At 45.2% G+C, this 18,955-nt stretch overlaps 1 protein-coding gene across 3 annotated transcripts in view; it reads right to left on the bottom strand.

Moving 5' to 3' along the window:
• Positions 1-18,955, bottom strand: part of osbpl1a (oxysterol binding protein-like 1A) — a 209,691-nt gene that overhangs the window by 144,737 nt on the left and 45,999 nt on the right. For all 3 annotated transcript variants that reach the window (XM_043687612.2, XM_087986747.1, XM_043687608.2), the window contains exons 9-13: positions 18,416-18,460; positions 14,025-14,098; positions 13,831-13,894; positions 12,647-12,748; positions 10,493-10,612 (exon numbers count right to left, since the gene is read on the bottom strand). In XM_043687612.2, coding sequence (XP_043543547.2) covers positions 10,493-10,612; positions 12,647-12,748; positions 13,831-13,894; positions 14,025-14,098; positions 18,416-18,460 — 405 coding nt within the window. The remainder of the gene's footprint in view (positions 1-10,492; positions 10,613-12,646; positions 12,749-13,830; positions 13,895-14,024; positions 14,099-18,415; positions 18,461-18,955) is intronic.

The following is an 18,955-nucleotide window of genomic DNA, read 5'->3' as shown; positions in this document are numbered from 1 at the left end:
TGTCCATGGGTCCTAGTCTCCTCGCCTAATGGAAACAATTTCCTAGTGTCCACCCTTTCCAAGCCATGTATTATCTTGTAAGTTTCTATTAGATCTCCCCTTAATCTTCTAAACTCCAATGAATACAATCCCAGGACCCTCAACCGTTCCTCGTATATTAGACCTACCATTCCAGGGATCATCCGTGTGAATCTCCGTTGGACATTCTCCAGTGCCAGTATGTCCTTCCTGAGGCGTGGGGACCAAAACGGGACACACTACTCCAAATGGGGCCTAACCAGAGCTTTATAAAGTCTCAGTAGCACAACGGTGCTTTTATATTCTAACCCTGCTGTAGGTCAACTCACAATGCCCCGGGGAGGGAATTCCAGGATTTTGACCCAGTGATGCTGAAGGAACAGTGACATACTTTCAAGCCAGGGTGGTGAGTGACTTGGAGGGAACTTTCCAGTTAGGTCAACCACTCCCTGTGGTAAGGGATATCACATTCATACCACTCCTGGTAAAGGGGTTTCTCCCAAATGTATCACTGGGCTAACCACAGATTCAGTGCACAATATTAATTAGGAACGTACAGAAGTAGATCGCGTTTCCACAGAGACTCAGTATTTTATAAAACATTGATTGAAAGCACTGCAGGTCAGAAAGTTGCCTTAAGCTTCTAAGTTTGAATTCTGTAATGATTATATCATCTACTCTAAATCGACAGAGCTTTCTGCAGCACACCTAAGTATGCAAGAGATATAAGCACACAAGCCGCAGATTCAGCAATTTATCATTGCTCAGGGCACCATTATTTCAAGGTGACACAGATTAAGCACATGTAGCGATTTCAAAGGATTAACTTTCCTTACGCTGGCAAAATAAACAGGCAGCTCATAAAGCAATGAACTCCTTGTTGCTAACATGCTTTGAGGAAGAGTCTATAACTTTTACACAGACGTCATTCCTTCACAGTAAATGTTTGAGGCATTACACACTGTTAATATGTTGCTTAAGGACATACATTTAGAATACAGGAGGTGGAGGAGGCCATTCGTGCCCCTGCATAGCTGGACAACTAGATCACGGCTGATTTGTATCTCATCCCTTTATTCTCTTAGCCAACAGATTCCATCAATCAGTTTTGAAATTTTCCATTGCTCTACCCACCCCCAACCTCAACAGTTTGTTTTAAAAAGGGGGGAGGTGTTTTCAGATTTCAAATACTTTGTGTGAGAAAAGGGTGACATTACCCCATACAGCCTAGATTTACTTTAAGAGGCAGAGAGGCAGACTAAGTCTCTGGTTGGGCCTCTGTCGAAGCAGGTGGTCAATTCTGAGTGCCCCTCTTCAAGAAGGATTTTTAAAATGCCCTTGCAGACTGGCTGGGCCCAGCATTTTTCACCCGTCCCTAGTTGCCCCTTGTGCAGGTGGGGGGAGCTGCCTTCTTGAACTACTGCAGTCCATGCGCTGTAGGTAGACCCACGACACTCTTACACAGGGGATTCCAGGATTTTGACCCAGTGATACTGAAGGAACGGCGATATATTTCCAAGTGAGGACCGTGGGTTGCTGAGAGGGGAATAGCAGCGAGTGGTGTTCCCCTGTATCTGTTGCCCTTGTCTTTCTAGATGGAAGTGGTTGTGGGATGGAAGGACATTAACATAGAACATAGAAGACCTTGGAGGATGGGCACAGTGGACATTTATCAGAATGTGGGTCGAGTGTGTGGTGCTGGAAAAGCATAGCAGGTCAGGCAACATGACAGAAGCAGGAGGATCGATGTTTTGGGCATAAGCCCTTCATCAGGAACTTTTGCCCGTAATGTTGACTCTCCTGCCTTTTGGATGCTGCCTGACCTGCTGTGCTTTTCCAGTACCACACTCTCGACTGATCTCCAGCATTTGCAGTCCTCAGTTTCTTCCAATTTATCAAACTGTTCCTAAGCTGAAGCAGCTTCAGTGAATTTCGAGAGTGGGGAGAAGATTATATGGTTCCCCTAGAGCAGGGGAGAGAGGAAATTTGTTCAGGATTATGAGGGGCTTCGATAAGGCAAACCTGTTACCATTGGCAGAAGGATCAGTAATCAGAGACTGAAGCGCAATTGGCAAAATGTGAATTGAGATGTTCTTTTAAATAAATGCACAGAGTTTTGACGATCTGAAATGCACTGCCTGAAAACTCATCATGCTTACTATCAGTCAGTACCTCTCATGCAAAATCTTGTAAGTACCTTTTGGAAATATAGTAGCATGTAGCCCTTAAACATACTGGGTCAACTGTTGACAGGACTGAAACAGTATTCGTCCAGTTAAATACAGCTGCCACTGAACACAAAGTTTCCTGCAGTCACAGCCAACATTGAATCACTGATCATACAGGTACTTTCAGAGAATATTTTTAGAAATGTCTCACATGTGGTTGTAGCTGGAATGGAGGAGGAGACTGGTAGCTTTCTACAGTGCGGGCAAGATACAAACACAGGCAGCAGCTGCTGTCATTCCGAAGTGGTTTTGCAAACAGGCAGCAGATGGAAGATTGTGACAGTGACAAGGTGGGACTTGATCATCTGTCGGCACCAGACAGGCAACTTAAACACTATAACCCCATGGATTATTTGCTGAAGCATCTGCTAAGCAGCAGCTGTATTTGTCTGAACAAACACAGCTTTCAAACCTCCAAACAACTCAAGTTACAAAAGACATATTATAAACTTCTCAATTCCAACATATATTTTAACAGAGTTTTGACTGGTACTGGTGCTGTCACTTTAAGAGGTTACTTTGTCCTCTATATTTTTAAACAGAGGTTGTAAGGTAGAGGTGTTAATCAGTCTCTAATGAAGTCAACAATTTGAGAGGTCTTGGGAATTTTCTTTCAAACGTTGGAACAATGGAAGCAGCCTGAGTGTGGCCAGCTCCGCCTGACCAGGCTATCTAGTTTTCTTTAGATTTTAGGTTTAGTTTGAAGTAGAAGCTTTTGGGGTCTAAAATAAAAGAGTTGGAAGCTTCAGTGAATGTTTCCAAGCTGCAATTCTCTCTTGAAATTTTTTCATCCAGGATTGGAGATCAGCATGCGAGAATCTGTGTCAAAATTCGCCTTTTTGCCAAGGGATGCGTTTATGGGATGTTACTGAAATGGAACAGTTAATTAGTGATAGTTACTGTACCTATTATTCGATTAAGTTTTCCAATGGTTAAGTTATTATTCTTTCTTTCTTTTGTTTGTATTTTAACTATAGTGTTAAATAAATTGTGTTTTGCTTAATGTCAAGTAGTTTGACCAATTGCATCACACCTGGAACACAGTACTTCACATCTATCTTTAATATAAGAAAAAGTTAGGGTCTAGGCTACCTTCTTAAAATATTTTGAGGGGTTCTGGTCTGGTCCATAACCGTACATTATTGTGTAATGGACAGTCTGAGCCCACACTCAGTGGAGTTTAGGAGATTGAATTGTGATCTTATTGAATCATATATGATCTGGTTGGGACCTGACAGACTGGAATTAGATTAGATTACATTACAGCGTGGAAACAGGCCTTTCGGCCCAACAAGTCCACACCAACCCGCCGAAGCGCAACCCACCCATGCCCCTACATTTACCCCTTACCTAACACTATGGGCAATTTAACATGGCCAATTCACCTAACCTGCACATCTTTGGACTGTGGGAGGAAATCGGAGCACCCGGAGGAAACCCACGCAGACACGGGGAGAACGTGCAAACTCCACACTGTCAGTCGCCTGAGGCGGGAATTGAACCCGGGTCTCAGGCGCTGTGAGGCAGCAGTGCTAACCACTGTGCCACCGTGGATGTTGAGAGAATGCTCCCCTTATGGAGGAGCCGAGTGTTATACAAGGATTTCAGGAACCTGGAGCAACTTTGCAATGGATGTCACAGAGCTGCACATCACTGAGCATAAATAGTACAGTGTGGGTGAAGTTAGAACAGAAACTATAACGCGAAACTAGGCAAAATTATAAACACTACATTAGACTAGAACTTTAGAGACTCTCAAGAACACATTGGCATGAATACACAAAGAATATAGATTAGTCTATAGCTAATGTAACTATTAGATCAGAGTCTGATATATCAATAATTACCATGTATAATGCTATTTCATATTAATATATCATAAATAGCACTACTTTAAAGGCTAAGACTAAACAGTTCTTAACTTTGCCCTCTCCATGGTCAGTCTGTCTTGAACCCAAACTCAGTGTGGCATCAAACCACATAAGACATGCAAGCTGGGGGTACAGTTTAAAAACTAAGGGGTCTCCCATTTAGGGTGGAGAGAAAGATACATTTTATCGCTCGGAGTTATAGGTCAATGGAATTCTGTTCCCAGAGAGCGGTGCAGGCTGAAAAGTTCAATATTTTTCAGCCAGGGGTTGGATAGACTCTGGACTAAAGAGAGACTCAAAGTTATTGGAGGGGGGAACAAACGTCAAATCAAGGTTACAAACAGATCAGCCATGAACGGCTAGGCAGACTCAAAGGGCTGAATGGTCTATTTCTGCTCCTAATTGGTACTTTATTGTTATGATACTATGCAACAAAGAGAAGCCATTTGTTGTTTTGTGTCTTTGCTGGCTCTTTAACAGCTCATTCCCTCTGCTCTTACCCCACAGCCCAAGGAAATATATCTGTTCAAACATTTCACGAATTTCCTTTTGAAAGTTTCCACTGAAGCTGTTTCGTCCCCCCTTTAGACAATATGTTCCAGATCACAACAATTCGGTGTAGTTTTTAAAAAAAAAACTCTCCAGGTTTGTATAACGACCTTGTTTTCAAATGCTATGCCTTTCATGAAATCCTGGATCTTCTGTGACCCTCTTTAAAATCTCTTATCCCTAACTTGCCTTGCTGCCAATGTTAATAACTTGCTTCAAGGGACATGGGCCAAAGGCAGGCAAAAGGGTTGAGTTAAGTTTTGGAAATCTGGTTGGACTGCAGGGTTTGTATTTATGCTGTATGACTATGATACTACCTCCAAAGACTAACATACATGAACCTGCAGCTCTCTCTGTTCATGCATCTTCTTTAAACAAGAGGTTAACTTGCATATCAGGAGATGATCGCTCACAGAAGTTCAAATGTTTGGCTTCAGTCATAGAGTCATACAGCACAGAAACAGCCCCTTCAGTCCAACCAGTCTGTCCCGAACATAATCCCAAACTAGTCCCACCTGTGTGGGTCACGTCCCTCCAAACCTTGCCTATTCATGTACTTATCCATATGTCCTTTAAATGTTGTAATTGTACCAACATCTACCATTCCTCATGAAGTTCATTCCACACACAAACCATCCTCTGAGTAAAATAATTTGTCTCGCATGTCTTTTTAAATCTCTCTCCTCTCACCTTAAAAATGTGACCCATGGTCTTACTTCACTGATGTTCACTTCTGAACAAGACAGACCAATGGAAGTTTTCATAGTGTCATCTACAGCACACAAGGAGGCCATTTGGCCCATTGGGTCACTCGTACACTGATCTGGCAACTGTCCCTCACTAGACTGAGATCAATTCATTTACAATATGATCAGAGTACTATTGTTGGTCCATGACTGCTACCTCACCTAACTTCAGTACCATCTGAAAAATCAGACCACCTCCATCTCTCAACGCAGATGAGCTATACTACTGTCACTAAGGAGCTCCTTTCAACCTATGCTTTTTCAACATGGCTCAGCGGGCAACAGTCATCCCCGTGTGAGGATGTGGTGGCACTGAACATAATTGACAAGGTTGACTCTGGGGATGAAAGGGCCCTTGTACAAGGGGTAGTTGAATACCTTTAGGCTTGTACGTGTTAGTGTTCAGAAGAATGAGGGGGTTATCTGACTGAGGTATATAAAATGCTAAAGGGGATTGATAAGATGGGCGTTGAACAGATTGTCCCACTTGCGGGACAGTTTCGAACAAGAGGGCATGGATATGGAGTGAGGGGAGGTAGGTTCAAAGCTGAGATGAGGAGAAACTATTTCTCTCAGAGGGTGGTGAATCTGTGGTGTACACTGCCCCAGAGTGCAGTGGAGGCAGAATCCGTCAACAGATTCAATAAATAGATATGTTTCTGATGTAAAGTGGGATGAAGGGCTATGGGGAGTAGGCAGAAGAGTGGAGTTTAGACCAGACAAGATTAGACATGATCATGTTAAATGGTGGTGTGGGCTCAAAGGACTGAAATACCTACTCTCACTCCTAATTCCTAGGTTCCTATCTCTTCTGCAACCTTATCAATGTCTAGATGCGCCTGAAGCAGGAGAGCAGAGTGTAAGGAGTTGTCTCGCTGTAGCAAAAGATAAAATCTCATCTTTGGAGGACTCTGGGCACCACACTTTCAAAAGCACGTAAAGTTTTTGCAGACAGTGCAGATGAAGATTTATCAGAACAATACCAGGAATGAGAGATTTCACTTAATGTGGAGAAGGTGAAGTGGTAGATGTCATAAAAGGTGTTTGAAATGATGATAGATTCTGATCGTTTCTCCTTACTTCATCTGCTTCCAGTGGTAAGAGGATCCCTAACCAAAGTGACATAGTGGCAGTCAAGCTGAATGGCTGACCCCCCTGCTCCAATTTCTAATTGAACATAAGAATCAGGAGCTGGAGTAGGCTATTCGGCCTCCTGGAGCCTTCTCCACTATTTGATATGATCATGAGTGATCGCATGTTGGCTTCATCTATCTGCTTTCTTCAACCAGTTACTAATTAAAAATCTCTCTCCTCCTTAAATTTACTCTTTGTCGCCCACCCAACACACGCGTGGTAGTGATTTCCACAGATTCACGACCTTTTGAGAGAAGTAAGTCCCCCTCATCCAAAGATGTGCAGGTGAATTGGCCATGCTAAATTGCCCATAGTGTTAGGTGCATTAGTCAGAGGGAAAATGGGTCTGGGTGGGTTGCTCTTCAGAGGGTCGGTGTGGACTTGTTGGGCCGAAGGGCCTGTTTCCACACTGTAGGGAATCTAATCTCATCGAATCTAATCTAATCTCTGTATTAAATCTGCCTCCCTCCACCCTTATCCTAAAGCTATGAACCACTCAGGACAAACATGGGAGAAAGATAGCCTGCAGGCAAACTCTAAGTCAGCAGTTCTGAAGAAAATAAAGGCCAACACACGAGTTTAACGAAATTTGAAACATACTGAGCTAATGGGCAGTGGCGGACGCTCCCAACATATTATTTATTTTCAAATGCAGTGCTACAGCTATTCAACAGAGGGAGCTGCCGTGCAAACAGATCATCGCAGTATCAGCACACAAGGCCTCCTGGTGGCATGAACATCAGTGACATGTCTTTGTAAGTGTAACAACTATCTATCATAGAATCCTTAGCATGGAAGCAGGCCATTCAGCCCATCGAGTCCACACCAACCCTCCGAAGACCATTCCATCCATCCTTGGCTAGTTATTAAGGTGTGGGCATCACTGAGCAGACCAGCCATTGTTACTCATCCCTAATTGCCCCTGAACTCAGCGCCCTTGGTAAACCACTTTAGAGGATAGTTTAGGGGAAGCTATGGCCTAGCGGTAGCAATGCCAGACTATTAATCCAGAAACTCAGTTAATGTTCTGGGGACCCAGATTCAAATCCCTCCACAGCAGATGGTGGAATTTGAATTAAATAATAATCTGCAATGAAGTATCTGACGACCACCACAAATCCATTGTCTAGATCAGAGTGGTGCTGGAAAAGCACAGCAGGTCAGGCAGCATCGAGGAGCAGGAAAATTGACGTTTCGGGCAAAAGCCCTTCATCAGGAATAGATTCAGGGCGCCTGCAGAGTGGAGAGATAAGTGAGGGGTGGGGGGGGGGGGGGGGGGGAGGGAAGGGGGGGAACGGGAGAAAGTAGCATAGAGTACAATAGGCGAATGGGGGTGGGGATGGAAGTGATAGGTCAGAGAGGAGGGTGGAGTGGATAGGTGGAAAGGAAGATAGGCAGGTAGGACAGGTCATGGGGACAGTGCTGAGCTGGAAGGTTGGAACTGGGGTGAGGTGGGGGAAGGGGAAATGAGGAAACTGGTGAAGTCCACATTGATGCCCTGGGGTTGAAATGTTCCGAGGCAGAAGATGAGGCGTTCTTCCTCCAGGCGTCTGGTGGTGAGGGAGCGGCGGTGAAGGAGGCCCAGGCCCTGCATGTCCTTGGCAAAGTGGGAGGGGGAGTTGAAATGTTCGGCCATGGGGCGGTGTGGTTGATTGGTGCGGTTGTCCCAGAGATGTTCCCTAAAGCGTTCTGCGAGGAGGCGCCCAGTCTCCCCAATGTAGACCACAAATCCATTGTCAATTGTCGAAAAAACGCATCTGGTTCACACATGTCCTTAAGGGAAGGAAATCTGCCGTCCATAACCAGGTCTGGCCTACATGTGACTCCAGACCCAAAGCAAAGTGATTTGACTCTCAACTGCCCTCTGAAATGGCCGAGCAAGCCAGTCAGTTCAGAGACAACGAGGGATGGGCAATAAATGTGGCCAGCCAGTGATACCAATGTCCCACGAGTGATAAAAAAGATTGTTAAATGTCAACCACATTGCTGTGGGTCTGGAGTCACATGTTGGCCAGATTGGGTAAGGATGGCCAGATTTCCTTCCCTAAAATGAAGTGAACCAGATGGCATTTTCACAACAACTGGTAATAGTTTTGTGGCCATCAATACAAAAATCAGCTTTTAATTCAAGATTTTATTAACTGAATTAATAACCAATGTTTATGTTCTTCCAGAACCACTCAGCTCCTGACTGGGATAACAGCATTAGTCCAAACATATGAAAAAATTGTGACTCCGAAGGTGAGGTGAGAGTGACAGCCCTTGATATCAAGGCTACATTTGACTGGGTGTGGCATCAAGGAATCCTAGCAACACTGGAATTAATAGGAGCAAACTCTCCGCTAGTTGGAATATGGAGTCAGAGATGTACAGCACAGAAACAGACCCTTCGGTCCAACTCGTCCATGCCAACCAGATATCCCAATCCAATCTAGTCCCACCTGCCAGCACCCGGCCCATATCCCTCCAAACCCTTCCTATTCATATACCCATCCAGACGCCTTTTAAATGTTGCAATTGCATATCTGGCACAGAGGACAATGGTTGTGGTTGTTCGAGGTCAGTCATCCTAACTCCAGGAGCTCCTCACGATAGTGTTCTAGGCCCAACCATCTTCAGCTGCTTCATCAATGACCTACCCTTTGTCAGAAGGTCAAAAGTGAGGATGTTCTTGCCCATCCCTAGTTGCCCTGGCAAAGATATGATATAGATATAGAATCCCTATAGTATGGAAACAGACCCTTCGGCCCAATAAGTCCACACCAACCCTCCGAAGAGTAACCTACCCAGACCCATTCCCCTGCATTTACCCTTGACTAATGCACCTAACCCACACACCCTGAACAATATGGGCAATTTAGCATGACCAATTCACCTAACCTGCACATCTTTGGATTGTGGAAGGAAACTGTGGAGCACCCACGCAGACATGGGGAGAACGTGCAAACTCCACACAGACAGTCACCCGAGGCAGGAATCGAGCCCAGGTCCCTGACGCTGTGAGGCAACAGTGCTAACCACTGAGCCACCGTGCCACCCCAGATGGTTGCTGCCTTCTCGAACTGCTGCAGTCCTTGGAATGTCAGAAAACTCTCAATACCATTAGAGAGTGAATTCCAGGTTTTTGACTCAGCAACAGTGTCGAAGACCGAGGGGTGATCTTATTGAGGTTTATAAAATCATGCGGGGCAAGGATGGGGTGAATAACCAAAGACTTTTTCCTGGAGTGGGGGAGTCCAAAGTGTAAGGTGAGAGGGGAAAGATTTAAAAGGGGCCTGAGGGGTAGCTTTTTCACACAGAGGGTGGTACGTGTATGGAATGAGCTGCCAGAGGAAGTGGTGGAGGCTGGTACAATTACAACATTTAAAAGGTGGGTATATGAACAGGAAGGATTTAGAGGGATACAGGCCAAATGCTTGTAAACAGGACTGGGTCAGATTTGGATGTCTAGGCGATGCGAATGAGTTGGACCAAAGCGTCTGTTTCATGCTGCTTGACTCTATGACAGTGAAGGATGATGAGTGGCTTACAAGGGAACTTGCAGAAGTGCTATTCCCATGTATCTGTTGCCCACGTCTTTATTAATGTAATTGTTGTGAGTATCAGGGGTGTAGCTGCCAAACTGTTTACAAACAAACATCGATTCATACAAAATTAAGGATTGGAATTAAAGTTGGGCATTTGGCCCCTCGGGCCTGTTTTGCCATTCCTCATGCTCACAAACTTGGAAATATATTGCCAGTCTTTCAGTGTTCTTGGGTCAAACTCCTAACTGAGTACAGCTCCAACAACATGCAAGAAGCTTGTCACCATCCAGGACAAAGCAGCTCTCTTAATTGGCACCACAACCACAACCACCCACTCCCTCCCTCCCTCCACCGCCGACGCTCAGTAGCAGCAGCGTGTACCACCTACAAGATGCGCAGTTTAGTGATTCAAAAAGCACCTGAAATGACTCCTGAAGAGACTCAACAGATGCTAAATCTTCATCGTCATCACTGAACTGATCGGGGGAGCAGTAGTGAGTGCTGTAGGCAGAATGTTCTTCTACTGACTGAAGCCATTTCTAGAAGCAAAACAGAAAAGAAATTCCAGAATCAGCTGGTCAAACTAAAAAGACGGTGAAATGTCAGTCGCTGGAAGGATACAAAAATTACCAAACACAGAAAATCAATCATACAATACAAGACTATTAAATTTACAAAATAGGTGTTTCATTAAAATGGTCACAGCTTCATTATAATTATGCAAATTTACCCTGCATATTTTTTAAAGAGACATCTAACTGCACGTGGGCAAAAGGGAGGACTGCAGATGGTGGAAACCAGAGTCTAGATTAGAGTGGTGCTGGAAAAGCACAGCAGGTCAGGCAGCATCCGAGGAGCTGGAAAATCGATGTTTCGGGCAAAAGCCCTTCATCAGGAATCGATTTTCCTGCTCCTCGGATGCTGCCTGACCTGCTGTGCTATTCCAGCACCATTCTAGTCTAACTGCATGTGGTCTAGTTATATTAAATCGATAAGCAATCCAGAGACCTAGATAGATTAGACTGGCTGGAGCGGTCTTCCTGGGTGGGAGCAGTCCGAAATCCAACATCATGAGGAGTCTGGACACAGCAGAGAGGAAGAAACTGTTCCCACCAATTGAAGGGTTGAGAAACAGGACACCGATTTAAAAATAATTAGCAAAAGAACCTATTTTGCAAAAAGTTTTGCCTTTTACACAGCGAGTGGTTAGAGTCTGGAATGCAATGCCTGAGTCTATGGCGGAGGTAGGTTACACTGTGGCTTACAAACTGGAATTGGCAAAGCAGCAGAAGGGAAAACATCTGATTGAGCTGCAGGGAAAGAGCAGGTGAGGGGGACAAGCTAGGTTGCAGAGTGCTGGCACAGGCTTGATGGGCCAAATGACCGTTTCATGCACTGTAACCATTCCATGAACTACCACCTAGATGCTCACTCACATTGTCATAACTTCCAAGGCTTGGGACCAAGGGCTGGGAAGTGGGCTTTGTGAAGTCAGATCTTCGTTGACCAGTGCAGATATGATGGGTTAAATGGCCTCCTTCTATGCTGTGTACTTCTGTTTTGATTGCATTGCAATGAATCCAAATGAATTTTGAAATATTTTTATAACTAGCACTACCTTCACAGCTAAAATATTAAAGTGGCAGCTTGCATTTATTTGGCGCCTTTCACAATCCACAGCCAGTGAGGCTTTCCTAAAGTGCAATCATTATTGTACCACAGGAAATGGTGCAACCAATGTGCACACAGCAAGACCCTACAACAGGAATGTTATACTGACCAGGTAACCTGCTATTGCTGATTAAAAACAAAATACTGGAAACAGCTAACAGGTCAGGCAGCAAATGTAGACAGTGAAACAGAGTTTAGGAGGAAAATATTACATGAGCAGCACATACGGATGGCTAAGTGAGAAATTCTATCAAGTTAACCATGGGTTTATGTGGAGGGAGCGTGTTTGGCCGTAGGAAGGAGGTGAAAGGACAGGTGACATTTCCCCCATGTAATTGCTAACTGGGAGGTGTCGCGGGGATAGGCATCACACAATACAGGATTAGATCAGGATGTGACAGAAGGAATGCCCCCTGAGGGTTGCTGACGGGGGAGAGGAGGGTGTGTTTGCTGATGGGGAGGGTGATGTGTTTACTGACAGGGGAGGGGGGTGTGATGTGTTTACTGACGGGGAGGGGGGGGTGATGTGGTTTGCTAATGGGAGGGGGTGATGTGTTTGCTAACGGGGGGGGGGGTGATGTGTTTGCTAACGGGGGGGGGTGATGTGTTTGCTAACGGGGGGGGGACGATGTGTTTGCTAATGGGGGGGGGGTGGGTGATGTGTTTGCTAACAGGATCGCGTTGGCGATGGCGGAAATGGTAGGTAATTTGTTGAATCGGGAGGTGGAAGGTGAAGACGTGGGAAACATTACCGTTTCTGGAAGGCAAAGGACAGAAATTCAGAGAGGGAATGGAAATGACTGAAGGCCTTACAAACCAGACGTCCACACAATGCTACATCTCACTAACCTCTTATGGACTGAGGAAGCAGTAACCAATAGATTTTTATTCCATATACTCACTTTACTTGTTTGAGCAGGAACACCTTTCGGGTGCACTTTAAAGATGTGGATACTGTCATCAAAGCACTTGATTGAAAGGACTCTCGCCTCGGCACCTTTAACCTTGGTGATAAAACATTTCAAAGATGAGAAATCTGTAGAAGACAACTAAAATTCAACATATTATCTCGGTCTGAAATTTCCAAATGTAAAATCGGCACTGTTCCAGAAATCAATACAATCCTGGTTGATCCTGGGCATCAACTCTCTCAAACACTCCCCTATCCCTCACACCACCAAGAGATCAAAGATCTGGGCGTTTCAGTATTTGTTATATCCAACCATGGAGCATCCATAGTCCTCATGGTTATGGAATTCCCAAACATGTGAATAAATTATTTTTCGACTCATTCCTAAATGATTTTCCCTTCCTTCCCTGACCGTGCTCCCAAAGCAGCGGCAAAAGGCCATTTGGCCCATTGAACCTGCTGTGAATGAAAAAAACATTTCCACGCAGTGAATGGTCAGGGTCTGGAATACACACCCTTATACAGAGTGTGATGGAGGCAGGTTCAGTTGAGGCTTTCAAGAGGGAATTTGATAGACACCAGAAGGGGAAAACAAAAGACCCACAGACACTGGAAATCAGGAACAAAAACACCTGGTGGGCTAGTGGTTAGGATTTGGTGCTTTCACTGCCACGGCCTGGGTTCGATTCCTGGTCAGGGAAGATGCTTTACAATTCTGGTCTCCTTCCTATCGGAAAGATGTTGTGAAACTTGAAAGGGTTCAGAAAAGATTTACAAGGATGTTGCCAGGGTGGGAGGATTTGAGCTATAGGGAGAGGCTGAACAGGCTGGGGCTGTTTTCCCTGCAGCGGAGGCCGAGGGGTGACCTTATAGAGATTTACAAAATTATGAGGGGCATGGATAGGGTAAATAGACAAACTGCTGTAAAAAACTTCACCTGAAGGAGCAGCGCTCTGAAAGTTTGTGATTACAAATAAACCTGCTGGACTATAACCTGGTGTCATGTGAATTCAGAATCTGAAAACATTCAGTAGGTTTGGCAACAGGGCTACTTGGAAAGGCAGGGGAGTGTGACTTGCTAGAGAGCCAGCGAGGGCAAAAATGATTGAACAGCCTCCTACTGTTCCATGCTGTGACCATTCTAACATTGAAAGGCAACAATTAAACAGATCTTACTGTACAAACAGCTTGTGTTAGATTCTTGCAACCTTGTCGGAAAACATCAGCTTTCGCATCTGACCTTCAAAAGGAGAAAGAGAGGGAGAGTGAGTGTGAGGGGGATGTGGGAGGAATCGGAATCTTCGTCCTACTGGCACAGAGGTGTAGCTTTCTCACTCCACATCACATAAATGTAATCAGTTCACACTTACTGATTGTGAAACCATGACAATACTCCGTGTTCCAAAACCACCCAAACCATATTCCAGCCAAAAAACCGGGTACGCTAGAAAAACAAAATAGATGGGAATTATTGTAAAAGAAGATCAGGGTTTTCTAATCATTTTAGCTGAGGTGCACGAATACAAAACCAAAAGCTGCGAAGACTAGAATGCGGAAACAAAAATACAAAAATACTGAAATAAAAATATGCTATATTGGGAAAACTCAGGCAGCAGCTTTGGAGAAAAACACCAAGGTTAACATTGTAACTTAATGATTTTTCAGGACTGCAAAATGACCCAAGCTTATGAAGGATCATTGACCTAAAATGTTAACTGATTGTCTTCACAAACACATCCCGACCTGCTCGATTTGGCAACAATACCGCAGAGTTCCAGCAGAGGGCGGAAACAGTTTATTCATGAGGATAGGCAACACAGCCTCCGTTTGTAGGTATTTCCCACCTAAGCTGTACAGAAATGTTACTACACACCTGTGGAGCACTTGGGATTTGAACCCCAGCCTCCTAGCTCAGAGGGAGGGGAACTACCATTCCACCACAACAGCCCTAACTTAGCTCTTGAGTAAAGAAAGTTAATTAACAAGGCAAAAGTGAGGACTGCAGATGCTGGAAATCAGAGCCCAGATTAGAGTGGTGCTGGAAAAGCACAGCAGGTCAGGCAGTATCCAAGGAGCAGGAAAATCGACATTTCGGGCAAAAGTACTTCATCAGGAATGAAGAAGGGCTATTGCCCGAAACATCGATTTTCCTGCTCCTCGGATGCTGCCTGATTTGCTGTGCGTTTCTAGCACCAAAATTAATTAACAACCTAACAAAAGGGTTTAAGGTGATTTAAAGGAGTTTCTGGGGTCAATTGAAAGAAATTATTTGCTCTGGTGATGGGAAAGTGGGGTTGGGGGAGTGGGGGAGCTGGGAAAGGAGTCCAGAACCTTCAAATCTCAGCCAGGCTGTTGTGGGTGGCAGCGACAAGTCTGTTCTCACACAAAGGCAAAGTGAAGGCCTGCAGCTCTCTGCTCTGAAGCCAGGAGTCAACTTGACCTTAGCTAAGGATCTGAGCGATAGAGACAGTTCAGGTAGCGGCGTGACAGCTCAGTGGTTAGCACTGCTGCCTCTCCGGATGATTCCAGCCTCGGGTGGAGTCTGCACATTCTCCCAGTGTCTGTGTGGGTTTCTTCCGGGTGCTCCGGTTTCCTCCCACAGTCCAGGTTAGGTGGATTGGCCATGCTAAGTTGCCCATAATGTCCAGGAATATAAAGGCTAGGTGGGTTAGCCATGGAAAAGGCAGGGTTTTAGGGATAAGGTGGGGGTAGATCTGGGTGGGATGCTTTTTGGAGGTTGGGTCTAGACCCAATGGGCTGAATGGCCTGCTTCCAAACTGTAGGGATTCTGAAGTAGAGAATCAGGCATGATCTTGGTGGACATGAAAATAAACCAGAGAAGTTTAAAGGCCTCTGTTGTTCCCCATGGGTCTTAGTCTCAGTCGCTCGGTGTCTCTCTTTCTCTTCTCCGTCCCCCTCTCCCCAGTATAGCCCTGTCGTGCTATGGCATAATGGCAACTTTATCTTTTTTGTTAAATAAACCCTGCACATCCTTTCTGTAATGAAGTGACCAGGACCGCTCTCAGTGCTCAGGCTATGGTCTAGCTAACGATTTAGACAGTTTAAGGATAACAAGCAAAAGTGTTCCGCCTCGGAACACTTCAACCCCAGGGCATCAATGTGGACTTCACCAGTTTCCTCATTTCCCCTCCCCTCACCTTACCCCAGTTCCAAACTTCCAGCTCAGCACTGTCCTCAGGACCTGTCCTACCTGCCTATCTTCATTCCCACCTATCCACCCCACCCTCCTCTCTGACCTATCGCCTCCATCCCCACCCCCATTCACTTATTGTACCCTTTGCTACCTTCTCCCCAGCCTTACCCCCCCCCCCCCCCCCTTTTACCTCTCCACCCTGGAGGCTTCCTGCCTCTATTCCCGATGAAGGGCCTTTGCCCGAAACGTTGATTTTCCTGCTCCTCTGATGCTGCCTGGCCTGCTGTGCTTTTCCAGCACCACTCTGATCCAAGTAAAAGATGGGTGCAGCAGTAGGCCTTTCAAACACGCTCCACCATTCATGACGCATCATACCTCAACTAATAAAGGAAGGAATTCCACATGCCTGTGTTACCACTTTATCCTGTTCATATCAATGGATGGGCCAGATGAGCAAAAAATGATGCATATAATTCACTCTGGGGGCAATGAATTTGGGGAGGTCCACTAAGGCAAAGGAATACCCAACAAGGGGGTGAATACTGAGAGGTGCAGAGAAGATGAGGGACTTTGGAGTAAATGTCAGCAGATTCCTTAAGGTAGCAGGACAGGATAAAATCTTTTGCTTGTTACCCTTGAACTGTATAAATCATTAGCTAGACCACAACCTGAGCACTGTGAGCAGTCTTGGTCACTTCATTACAGAAAGGATGTGCAGGGTTTCTTTAAAAAAAGGTCAGGGCTGCCACTGCCTCCAAACTATAGCTGTACTCCACACTGTCGACTCAAATGGCTACTTTTTGTAGCAACCCAGGCCTTTCCTCTTGTCCCCTACATGTTTACACCACAAAAACCTGTTAGATTGCAACCTCCTGGACTACTTGATGTCTCTAACTGCTTTACAGCCAATCATGTACCTTTTTGTCACGTAGTCACTGCTGTCGCATAGGGAACACAACACATTTTTCTTTCCATCACAGGCTGTAAACACCACTGTCCAAACCAGAATTTATTGTCCTTTTAACTTAGGAGACAGGGGGCTCCCTTCTTGAATTGCTGCAGTCCATGTGCTGTAGGTAGACCCACAGTGTCCCCGAGGGAGGGAATTCCAGGATTTTCTTTTTTAGATTAGTTACAGTGTGGAAACAGCCCCTTCGGCCCAACAAGTCCACACCGACCCGCCGAAGCGCAACCCACCCAGACCCATTCTCCTACATTTACTCCTTCACCTAACACTATGGGCAATTTAGCATGGCCAATTCACCTAATCCAATTTTGATCCAGTGACATTGAAGTAATGGTGACATATTTCCAAGTCAGGATGGTGAGTGTCTTGGAGGGGCACCTGCAGGGGGTGGTGTTCTCCTGTACCTGCTATGCTCATCATTCTAAATGGAAGTAGTCGTGGGTTGAGGAGCCTCGGTGATTTTCTGCAGCGCATCTTGTAGATGGTACACACTGTTGCCACTGAGCGTTGATGGTGGAGGGCGTGGATGCGGTGCCAATCAAGCAGGCTGCTTTGTCCTGGATGATGTCGAGCTTCTTGAGTGTTGTTGGAGATGCCCCCCCCCACCATCCAGGCAAGTGGGGAGTATTCCATCACACTCCTGACTCGTGCCTTGTAGATAGTGGACAGGTTTTGGGGAGTCAGGAAGTGAGTTACTCGCTGCAGGATTCCTCGCCTCTGACCTGCTCTTGTAGCCAAAGTGTTTCTGTGGGGAGTCCAGTCAACTTCCCATCATTGGTAAACCCTAGGGGCATTAAATGATGGTCACACCAGTGAACGTCAAGGGGGGGGGGGGGGGGTTAGCCTGTCTCTTCTTGCAGATTATCATTGTCTAGCATTTGTGTGATGTGAATGCTAATCACCACCTCTCAGCCCACTGAAATTTACATTTGATATTTCAGGAGGAATTGATGGCCCAGTGGTATTATGGCTAGACTATTAATCCAAAAGACAAGATAATGCTCGAGCAACCTGGATTTGAATTCAATAAAAAGCTAAATTAAGAGTCTAATCAACAACTACTGTTGATTATCATGAAAACCCATCTGGTTCACTAACGTGGAAGGAAACTGCTGTCCTTACCTTGTCTGACTCACTGCTGTCCTTACCAGACTCACTGCAATGTGGTTGACTCTTAACTGCCCTCTGGGCAATTAGGGATGGGCAATAAATGCTGCCTGGCCAGTGGTGCCCAGATCACAACAAACAAATCAGGACCATCCCCAAACAGTCCTCTCCCATTCCAGCTGAACCGCAGATCAACCTGAATGATGTTCAGCTCTTTAATAATTTGACACAAAGTTTTGAGTCGAGGGGAATAAAACAGCCTCAACACTTTAAAATTTAAGCACATCAGCCTTTTGATTTATATTTTTAACTCTTGCACACAAATGAGAAAATGGAAATTCATTACAAGATCTCACTGAGACATGGGCCATGTCCAGAAATTATCCTCCTTACTCCACAGCCCTGCACCCACACCTATCCCCACAAAACCCTGCCTGAATTTTAATCCAGGGGAAGATTGCTTCTTTCAATTGAACTACTGTGGCTCTATCAAAACGTACAAATTGTCTCTCACACACAGGAAAAGCTGTTACCTTAAGAAGCGGTCCTTCAAATCTGTGCACCTTTTTGTACATGCCCTACAAAGAACAATGAATTTGCCATTAGTTGTGTTATTTGCCCTTGCAATATTAAAGAAAATACCTCTTAAAACAACTGTTTCAGATATTTCTAAGGACGAGTCATTGGACTCGAAATGTTAACTCTGCTTTCGTTCCACAGATGCTGCCAGACCTGCTGAGTTTGGCTGGCAATTTCTGGTTTTGTCTCACATTAATACACTTAATGGTAAGATCCTGGGGAGTGTTGCTGAACAAAGAGACCTTGGAGAGCAGGTTCATAGTTCCTTGCAGGTGGAGTCACAAGTAGATAGGGTAGTGGAGAAAGTGTTTGGTCTGCTTTCCTTTATTGGACAGAGCATTGAGTATAGGAGTAGGGAGGTCATGTTGCAGGACATTGGTTAGGCCATTTTTTGAATATTGTGCACAATTCTAGTGTCCCTGTTGTAGGAAGGATGTTGGGAAACTTGAAAGGGTTCAGAAAAGATTTATGAGGATGCTTCCACTGTTGGAGGG

This window comes from Chiloscyllium plagiosum, unplaced genomic scaffold (assembly GCF_037043375.1).
Source record: "Chiloscyllium plagiosum isolate Xiang-an unplaced genomic scaffold, Cpla_swu_hap1 HiC_scaffold_4, whole genome shotgun sequence".
NCBI lineage: Eukaryota > Metazoa > Chordata > Chondrichthyes > Orectolobiformes > Hemiscylliidae > Chiloscyllium > Chiloscyllium plagiosum.
The sequence above is the reverse complement of the archived record's forward strand: the minus strand, read 5'-3'. Positions and strand labels throughout refer to the sequence as shown.